The sequence below is a fragment of the Diplodia seriata genome (genome assembly GCF_021436955.1).
Source record: "Diplodia seriata strain FDS-637 chromosome Unknown scaffold_9, whole genome shotgun sequence".
NCBI lineage: Eukaryota > Fungi > Ascomycota > Dothideomycetes > Botryosphaeriales > Botryosphaeriaceae > Diplodia > Diplodia seriata.
The window spans coordinates 606,761-616,881 of NW_027117316.1; the positions used below are offsets into that span (position 1 = coordinate 606,761).

General features: G+C 60.5%; 3 protein-coding genes across 3 annotated transcripts; 2 read left to right on the forward strand and 1 right to left on the reverse strand.

Annotated features, from left to right (window-relative positions):
* Window positions 1–980: 980 nt before the first annotated feature.
* Window positions 981–2,168, forward strand: CAB2 (Phosphopantothenate--cysteine ligase cab2; the record flags this gene model as incomplete). Its single annotated transcript, XM_066780018.1, has 1 exon — window positions 981–2,168. The coding sequence occupies one exon, from the start codon at window positions 981–983 to the stop codon at window positions 2,166–2,168; it is 1,188 nt and encodes a 395-aa protein (XP_066629247.1).
* Window positions 2,169–2,627: 459 nt separating this feature from the next.
* Window positions 2,628–3,466, forward strand: SLS55_008611 (uncharacterized protein; the record flags this gene model as incomplete). The annotated part of the gene is made up of 3 exons (XM_066780019.1): window positions 2,628–2,801; window positions 2,860–3,201; window positions 3,254–3,466. 3 exons carry the CDS (start codon window positions 2,628–2,630, stop codon window positions 3,464–3,466), a joined length of 729 nt encoding a protein of 242 aa, XP_066629248.1.
* A 387-nt stretch (window positions 3,467–3,853) lies between these two features.
* Window positions 3,854–5,736, reverse strand: SLS55_008612 (uncharacterized protein; the record flags this gene model as incomplete). Its single annotated transcript, XM_066780020.1, has 3 exons — window positions 3,854–5,086; window positions 5,205–5,320; window positions 5,385–5,736. 3 exons carry the CDS (start codon window positions 5,734–5,736, stop codon window positions 3,854–3,856), a joined length of 1,701 nt encoding a protein of 566 aa, XP_066629249.1.
* Between the last annotated feature and the right edge of the window lie 4,385 nt (window positions 5,737–10,121).

Consider the following 10,121-nt stretch of genomic DNA (forward strand, 5'->3'; position numbering starts at 1 on the left):
TGGCGCCGGGGCTTACCTTTTGTTCTGCTCTCGCTTGCCTTCGGCGTACACGCAGATGATCTGGCACTGTTCGCAATGCTCACAGGTAGGCCGTTTGCCGTTGCATTTGATTTTCCTGGATCGGCACTCGACACAAGCCTTGGGGGTGCGCCTTTTCTCGGCCCCAGACGGCGGAGGTGCTGGATCTACCCGAGGACGCAGCGGCGGAATGGCGACTTTCGCAGCTGGCGCATGGAGACGGGCGTGAGCGTCCATGCTAGATGCAGGCTGCGATGCTGTTGGCGCGAGGTGGGCGCGCGCCTTGCCGACCGGCCGGCGGAGCTCGTGGCGACTGAAGACCGGGCCGCTATGGAGCAATCGATGGCGGCACGAGTACTGCGCAGTTCAGTTCGGGGCATCTGCACCGCGCTCGGGCAGGTGCTGGAATGACGTAGGCCGTGGCTCCGGGCATTCGGAGTCCGTGAGATGGAATGAACGGACTGATGGGGCGAAGACAGCGCAAGGAGTGGAGTGGAGCTGGCGGCGGCTAGCCGGAATAGGCGGGGATCGCAGCAGGAGCGAAGGGCGGCAATGGCAGCAGCTTTCTTGCAGTGGTCGTGGCGAGGCTGATGAATGCAGCCGTTGAGGGCGGTCTGAGCGACCCGAAGCTAGGCGCGTGGTGCTGCAGGTGCAGGTGCAGCTCACGGAGTTGCTTCCGTGCCAATCGTCCCGCTGCTAGTCCCCAGCGGCGCTAGGCCTTCCGGAAGAGACGCTGCGCTGCCAGACGTCCAGGGCGCGTTTCTTGCTGTGTGAACAAGCTCGCATCGTCGTGATACCGTCGGAATATAGTCCGTCTGCAGGTAATGCTGCGGTCACGTGAGCGCTAGCCGTCCAGGCGCCGCCTGCCCGCTGCTGCCTACTGCCGCGGCGCCGCCGCTCCGACGCAGCCCTGGCGTCAGCGAGGTCGTGCATGATTGCTCACAGCTGCAACAACATCGGCCATGTCCCATAGCGCGAGCCCCGTTCCGGCTGCGGCCGAGAGCCAGTATTTCAGCAGCAACCCGCCGCCGCCCTCGCTGCAGGCGCACCTCACGCTTGCGCGCGCTTTCATCGCGAGGCACGCCGAGGAAGGCCGTCGCGTGGCGCTCGTCACGTCCGGCGGCACCACCGTTCCGCTGGAGGAGCAGACGGTCCGCTACATCGATAACTTTTCCGCAGGCACGCGCGCCGCCACCTCCGCCGAATACTTCCTCCAGAATGGTTACGCCGTCATCTACCTGCACCGGCAGTTCTCCCTGCTGCCGTACAGCCGCCACTATTCGCACAACACGCGCTCCTTCCTCGACTTCATGCGCGAAGACGAGGCCGGCCGCGTGATTGTCGACGAGGAGCATCAGCGCAAGATGCTCCGCGTCCTGCGCCAGTACACAGAAGTCAAGCGCCAGAACACGCTGCTCATCCTGTCGTTTGTCACCATCACCGACTACCTGTGGGAGCTTCGCGAAGTCGCCAAGCTGATGCGGCCGCTGGGCAGCCGTGCGCTGTTCTATCTTGCTGCCGCCGTGTCTGACTTCTTCGTTCCCAAGGATCGCATGGTTGAGCACAAGATCCAGAGTGCTGAAGAGTTCACTGCGCAGCAAAAGGACACGCCCGGCGGAGCTGTGAGCAACAAGCCTCCGCCTGCTGCTCGAACCGAGGGCAAGTCCCTCATCATCGACTTGGAGCCTGTCCCCAAGTTCCTCAAGTCGCTGGTGGACGGCTGGGCCCCGGATGCCATTATCGTCTCCTTCAAGCTGGAGACCGATCCCAGCATGCTTCTCCGCAAGGCCACCTACGCTTTGAAGCGCTACCACCATCACCTTGTGATTGGCAACTTGCTGTCGACGCGCAAATGGGAAGTCGTTTTCGTCAGTGCTGACGAGGGCGAAAAGTGGATACGAGTGCCTCGGAACCGGAGAGGCAGGAGCACGTCGGGCATCGAGGCATTGGTAGGCAAGGCGGCACTGCAAACCAAGAGCGACGAGGATGCTATCGAAGAGAACGACCAGAAGCTAGTCGATCAGAAGAGCATGGATCCCCCTGTGCTCAGTGATGCCGAGCCAATCGTCGAGATCGAGAGTCTCATTGTCCCGGAGATTGCGAGAATGCACGACAAACTTATCCAGAAGGCGGAGGGCAGTACATCTTGAGATGGTATACAAAGCCATGTACCTACTTACAGAGATTATTTACGAAAATTCCACATCTTTCCGTGATGTTGAGGAATTCCCGGGGCCGGCGAGACCGGTTCAGAGACTCGCACTGAATTAATCAGACAACGTGTGAAGCGCGTGCGGGAAAGCGGGAGCTACCTAGGTCAAGCTTCCGGCCTAAAGTAGTTGCCGTAGTCGAGCCGTCGGCGGATTCGGGGCTCCGGCGGACGCGACACCACGGCAACTGCGACACGCGCCTGGATGGCGTCCCCCCTCGACGGCGTCTGGTTGACAATGGCCTGGCTGACAAATGGCTTTCGTCGGCCTCAAGGACCCCGCACTCCGAGCCCCGCGGTCCGCGCTGACGCCATTTGTCCCCATCCTCCCACATAAAACGCGACGGCGGAGCTTACTTCTGCTAAGCCCACTTCAACGCTCCCACCCTCCACACCAACAATGGCCAGCTACGAAGCTCCGGGCATTCCGCCCAAGATCACGTTCTACACTTACCCCGATTGCCCGTGGTGCCAGCGAGTGCACTTCATCCTCACCGAGCTCAAGATCCCGGTGGAGCAGATCATCATCAATCTCGACGAGCCCCGCCCTCAATGGTATCTTGACATCAACCCGGTGAGCAAGCGACCTTGTTCCTCGTGTTTTTGCGCGCTAATCTGACCCCTCGGCCTAGCGCGGTCTGGTGCCCGCCATCAAGTTCTCCAACGATGTCGTCGTCAACGAGATCATCTACGAGTCGAACATCATCTCGCAGTTCCTAGTCGATCTGCGTCCATCCCATCTATTGCCCGCCTCATTGGCCGATCCTTCCGCCCCACTACGCCGCGCGAGAATTCAGTTCTTCATCGACACTTTCATGTCGAAAATCGGCGGACAGCTCCGTGGCTTGATGTTGGCCGACAACCAGGATACAAAGGCGGATGAGGTCATTGCGGACGCTGATAAGTTCATCGAGCCGCTGCTCGCTAACGCTGGACCATTCGTCGACGGCAGCAATGAGCTGACCTATGCTGAGGTAAATACATGACCGACCAAACACAATAACCTCAACTAATGTGAGAAAATAGACTCAAGTTGCGCCTTTCCTCCTGCGTCTATACTCGATGTCGAACGGCACCTATCTGCCTACCAAGCTGAAGTCTGGATTGCAGGGCTTGCCAAACTTCTCCAAGTGGGCTGCTGCAACAATCGAGCATCCCAGCATCAAGAGCAACTACAACGAGGGGAGCGTTCTCGAGCGGACTGCAAAGACTGTGGCCAAGCTTAAGGCCAAGGCTTGATTTCCCTTTCTCAGGCGGTGGATGTTCTTGAATGCTACATGCTGTAGTTCAATATCGGTGCCCCACTGGCGACGCGCTGTTAGAGCGTGCAAGCGCCTATAGTCTTAACACTTCCGTCAAAGTATGTGGTAAGGCCTCTAGGAAAACATGAATCTCAGCTTCAATGATACCATTTTTTGGGCGAAGAATGTATCCCCAACCATCATGCTTTGTCGATGGGTAAAAAACGGTCATTACCAACTTCGAACCTCCATGCCATATGCCATATGTCATAAGCCAGTAAACGCCAAAAGCGAACAGACGCAGTCGTTAAGAGTACATACGATCGAAATGACTCAAGTCCCGAACACATTATCGTCATCGTCATCGTCATCATCATGATCATCATCAGTTCGACGCACGACGCAGCCGCTTCTCGCGATGACTCGAGACTGCATCCTGGCCACTACGCAGAGACAACAGCATCTCCGCCGCCCTCACGTCGGCAGACCTCGATGGCGTCTTCGGACGACTCTCCGCACGCTCGGAGATACTGTCGTCGCACTCGCGAGCCTCTGGCGCCGAAGCACTCCGAACAGACACGGTCTCGTCGTCGGCATCTTCTTCGTCGATGCCGCCCTCTACCCCCTCCTCCACCCTCGAGATCCGCCGCTTGGCAGACGCAATCGGTTGCTGCTCAACCACCTCCTGTGGCGACAACGGCGGCGGCGGCGGCAACAGCGGCGGCAGGCACGAACGCGGCACGAATGGCAGCGGCCACGTCGGCGACGAATCCTGCACGGCCGGCGAGGACGTGGGACCGCCTTGATGGGAGGAGGGGTGGTGGGTTCCAGCGAAGCGCGTGCTGATGGGCGACAACAGCACCGACGTGGCGGGATGGAGGTAGTAACAGCCACCACGGCCGTTTCCATTGGGACCACCGCCGCCGTTGACGCTCACCCACTGCGCGGCCTGCGTCATGGGCGAAACCTGAGGCGAGTCGACGTCGACGTCGATGACGCGATGCTGGCTGTTGCTGTTCTGGTCCAGATCGCTGTAGTAGCCGCTCTCCATGCCGGGAGACCAGTGCGGATACGCCGGCTGCTGTTGCGGCGACGACCGCTGCGACGACTGCCGCGACGATGGCGAGTGCTCCCGCTGCTGCTGCTGCTGCTGCTGCTTCTGCTGCGTCGCCGTCCGCCGCTGCCTCAACGACCGAGGGTTGTTGTTGCTGCTTGATGATGACTCGCAACCAGCAGTAGGAGCAGCCGCCGCCGCCGCCAGCAGCAAGTCACCACCACCACAACCATCACCGCCGCGACCACCACCGTGACCACCGCCACCACCCATCACCATCATCGTCGTCCACGCATGCGTCTGCGCCGTGCACCTCGCGACGACGGCGCGGTCGATCTTGAAGCTGGCAAACGCCGGGTGCGTCGGCGGCACGCAGGCGGCCGCGAAGCCGGGCCCGAAGAGCGGCGTCAGCGCGTGCCGGATGGGGTGCGCGAAGGTGGCGGCCACGGCGCGCGCCGCGTCGTAGGGCATCCAGTAGCCCTGCGCCGAGAGGGCGCCGCCCGTGATGCTGTAGCAGATCTCGCGCAGCCCCGCGTTGAGGGTGAGGACGCGGGCTGGCGTCGTCTGTTTGGAGGGAGGGGGGTAAGTGAGTGCGTGTGGTTTTGAGAGGATGGCGGAGGGTGTTGGGGGATGGGGGATGGGGGATGGCTGTGGGATCTGGACTGGACTGGACTGGACTGACCTTGGAGTATTTGCAGCATTTGAAGAAGGGCGTGATGCGGACGAGGCCGATGTTGTAGTCCCACATGACGACGTACTCGTACTCTTCGCCGGGGAGCTTGAACGTGTACTGGAAGACTGCGGGTTGTGGGGGTCAGCGAGAGTGCAAAAGGCGGCGGCATGTCCTTCGTCGTCAACTCACCTTCGAAGGCCTCGCGTCCAGTCTTCGCCAGGAACGACTTCTTCTCGCTGTTGTACGGTATGTGGCGGGGGTAGTCCTTGATGTGGTCCAGTCTCCTCGGGAAGATCCTGTACTGGTGCAGCTCGTAGTCGTCGATGTTCTCGAACGGCGGGTAGCGGACCTCGCCCTTGGCCTTGCCCTTGACGAAGACGGCGGCCGTCTTGGACGGCTTCGGGCGCGGCTTCGGCTGCTGGTGCTGCTGCTCTACCGGCCTCGGCGTCGTAGTTGTCGACGGGAAGGGGGAGGGCGGTGGCAACTCGACTGCTCCATGGCCGATCCCGAGCGGGTTGAGGAGGGACTCAATCTTCATCATGTTGACTTGAGCTGAGAGGGGCGCCGTTTGGCTTGGACCCTCGATTCTGGTCTCGGGAAGGTGTGTGAGCTGCGGAGGGAAAGGTAAGACGGAAGAGATATCGAGCACTGAAACGGTCAGGAAAGAAGCACAGTATGGTCAACCCGGCTGTGCGTTCCTCAGGAATGGTGGGCGATGATATGCTTGGAGAGCAAGAGTAAGGAAAGTTGTACGAGGGAACGAGGAAGAGCAGAGGGCCTTATACAGAGCGGGGCGGGGGAGAGTAACCTCCGGTTCTTCTGCTGCTGCAAGCCAAGAGCGGTAAGGTGTCAGAAGGTTGGAAGAAGGCTGCCAGCAGGTGATGAGCCGTTTAGCGTACTGGCGCCACGGCGAGTGCCCCGTCTTTGTTGGGAACCGCGACGCGGGTACGCGGATGGCTGAGATCTCGCTCGCCCGCCCGCGTGCGCGCTGCTGCTGCTTCTGCTGCTGCTGGGCTGTTGCTGGCTCCTGCGGGGCGGCGGGTCTGCGGTCGGGAGGGTGCAGGCCGCTTGCTCTCGGGAATGGGCGATGTCCTCTGCTTGGACGATCTCTACCCGTTGGTCAGCCGGTAGGTCTCAAATCGAGTCCGAACTACTGGTAGAGATGGCTGCCGTGTATGTGGAGAAGGCAAGACCGATTACCAGCGCCGCTCGCCTTGACTCTCTGGCCTTGAACGCAGATCGGGTCGGGGGTTCCACTCCAAGGGCAGACTAACGATTTTTGTGAAGACGTGGAAGAGCAGGATCTAGATCTTGAGGGCACCAGAAGGCTCGCGGAGTGATGGCGATGGCAGCTCCCGATCTTATACCTGGCAGGCTGCTCGTTCTGTTGCTATTCGCTGTGTTCCGTCTGCATACGATCCTCCACTGGCTGCTAGCCACTTGGGCTTGCTTCAACAGCAATCTGCGGGAGATGATTCTGGTAAGAGTGGGTCTGATTGCTCTATCGCGGTCAACTGGCTGTCCACGCTTGGCGTTTGAAGAGGGATGGAGCAAGAGAGCAAGCGGGCGGCCAGAAAACAGAGGCGCTATTCTGTCGGTGAGTAAAGCCTCTCGCAGCGTGCCGCTCCTTGGATGAAAATGCAGCGCCGGACACGGGGACAGTAGAGACGGTGCGTGGTTCGAGGCGGAGTTTCACCGCATCCGCCTCCAGCCCAGCCCGACCCTGCTCTGCCTTTTCACGCCATGCAGCTTTCCTGGCGGCAGGCAGCCTTCTGCCCAGGAAACGGAGGCCCATGCGCCCTGCGCCGGAACCCTGGCTAGCCTGCTTGCCCGGATGCGGATGCTTGGAGGAGAGTGCTTTCCTGCCTGACTGCCTGGTCTGGTCGCCGATCATGCGTGGCTGGCCGGTCTTGCGTCGTTGACAACGACTCGTTGTTTCCTCCAAACGGGCTCACGGTCCGGGTCACGCTGCCGACAGTGTAATGAAACATGCGCCGCCGCCAGCTGGCCAGGAAAAAGAGAGTGAAGATTGGCATCATGGGAACACAGTTTTACATTAGGGCTGATCCGGCATGCACCAGCTGCTCCCCACGCCCCCAGCACGCTGAAAAATGGATGCTCCCTGCCTGTAGAGAGGATGACGGCCAGGGCTCCCACGGTGCGGCGCACAGCCGGCGGCTTCCAATCGGTTGGCGGCATCGTGCTGCACGCTCCCGCGCGGAGCGTCGCCCGCATTTGCCCCTGACGACTTTGTGGCCGTACCCATCCCTCCGCCTCTTTTCAAACGTGGGTCCAAGCCGCACGGACGGATGTGTGCGTTTGCACTGGAAAGTATTGGGCACGCTGCTGCCCAGCCCGCACGGCGGCGAGAAAGTGCCTCCTGGTTGGTCTTAGACACAAATGGCCGGGCGGCGCGACATCTTTTATTGGCCGATGGACTCGAATTGCAGGGCGATAGTAGGGCGATTCGCACGTGCCGGTCCTACATCTGGGGATGTGATCAATGGTGGTAGCCGCGGGGGTCGTGTGCGCGAGCGGACGGGCGGGTGTGAGGCAAGACGTGCCCGGCGGGAGAGCGAAGGAGGCCGAATTCGAAGCACTGGACGGCCGGCGGTGACTGCTGGACTACATCATCATACCTCGCGGCCTGCAGCGCGAAGGGAGGATGCTTCGTACTTGTAATCATGCCTCTTCCCTTGAGCCTTGACCACTTCTCACCAATCCGCGCCTGCCAACACGCACGAAGATGGCGGTGAGCTCACCGCCTCAAAAGCTAACCTTCTGTCTTCAGTTGGGCGGTGGAGCTGTCTCAACTGACCGCTTCGTCTGCCGAGAGCACTGCTTGATGTACGCTCCCGCGCCGAGCCAACAGGCACGCTCCTCGCCGGGTTCTGGAAGCCAGACGGCCGCATCTAGCGGTGTATTCCAGCATCCTTATCATCAACTGGTCACTAAGTCATCCTGAGTGGCCGACGCGAGGAGTCCTCGCGCCCTCTTTCTGCTTCCGCAAGACGAGTCCACCAAAGTGATTTCGGGATGCCGGCCGAGGAAATCTGTTTCGTTTACCGGGCCGTTAATTTTTTCCAAACCATGCCTGGCGGAGGTGTCCGTTGTGACACTCTAGCCTCGAGGCTTGGTGGTGTGACCAATTTCCGCGCGGAGCAGACATGCTTCGCTGCCCGTCCGACGTTGTCTACCTCTTCAAGGAGTCTCCCCGTCGCCGCCGTCGCCATGTTTTCAAGGCCGGGGTAAAGGCAGCCAATCGACGCACTTGAAAGCCGGCTGGAGAGCAAGCAGTGCAACATTCGCGGCCAGCGATTGGCCGGTTAAACGCGAGGACGGATTACTCGGCCCTGATTCGCGCGGCGTGCATGAAGTATCTCGGCCGCATCCGATCGATCTAACTTGGAAGAACTTCATTTGCGTATTTGCGGAGTGCAGAGAGGCATGCATAGCGTTGCGAAGTGCTGCTGCGCTGATCAGCAGGCAAGCCTCTGCCCCCGTTCGACGCGATAGGATGCCGGCACAGGTTACGGGGGACAGGCATCGTGGCAGCCAGCGGAACACCCGCCACTGACACTTTCGGTGCTGTCTCTTGTCAGTGCTACCCAAACGAGCTGTCAAAAAACCACAGTGGGAAGCAAAACGGCGACACAGGCGCACAACACGAGGACACTGCCTTCTTCCACCCGCCCTCTCTGGGCCGTTCATGCGTATTTCCGCTCCGCCTTTTTCCATGCGCGCGACTGCGCTTTTCCGCCTGCCTTTACAAACCACGCCCGACGGCGGCCCACTCATTTTGCACGAGATATTTCGGGCTATTGTCATCACGCCCTGCATCCTTTGTACGAGTATCACAGCACGGGCCGGACGCGGCAACCGTCATACCCGACGCCGGCCGCCCCGCGCCTCGTCTTCCTCCTCTCCCTTCCTCCTCAGCTCTCAGCCCTGCATGACGCGGTCAGCGCGGCTGTCACAGTGCAACGGCTGCACTCGACTTGTCAAATCGCCCGCCCCGCGCGCCGAGCCGTGCCGTGCGATCGGGGCGTGGACATGGCTGCTTGGCTCGCGCGACACGGGTGCCTGTCGTGTCTCGGTGACGACTAAGGCTTTATTGACTGGCCGGGGTGCGAGCGCGCTCTGCGCCCTCGAGGCCAGAAACAAGGGCAGACCCTGCCACATGCTGTGTTGCTGGGGAGGGCAAGTCGATCGGCGCCTGAATGCGAGCCCCTCTGCTGTCCGGTCCCCTGACTTGGAAGTGTCGACGAGTGCAGGCGGGGATTTTGAGTGCATGAACACGTCCCTACCATTCCTCACTCGAGGACGCGCGCAAAGAGCCGCTAACGACCAGTCTCTTTTCTATCGCCTGCATGCTTTCCCTCCTCCGGACCCTTGCACTTCTGCGCCGTCGAGTCACTCACACCCATGACATCGGCCATCAGGAGGCCGCCCTCTCCCCAGCCCCCACACCCACAATGACTGCAACACCACACTCTCAGCTATCACGAAGTCCGTTGCAGCGCAGCGTACCCCTGCTCTTGCTGTCTCTTAGGCTACGCCTTCCGTTCGCCCCGATCCTTGTCGCCGTCGTCTGACTTGCCCTTTTCTCTCTCCCGCTTCCCTCCTGACTAACTAACCCTTGCTCTTTCCCTCATGTCCCTCGAACCCCCGCTCGCTTCCCCCATGTCGCACACAACCGTCGCTGCTGTGCGACCAGAGAAACGAATCCCCAGTTTTTCTGGACTTTAATGTTATTTTTGTTTTCTCTCCCTCTCTCGCTCTCTTCAACTGGCCCGCAAGACACGGAGGGAGGAAGGGGAGAGCCGAGCCGGGCGAGAAGGCTCGCTATTTTTGGCTTCTCACTTCTTTTCCTTGGTTTTCATTCTTTGCTCTTTCGGTCGCGGCAATGCGAGGGTGCGCGCGGCG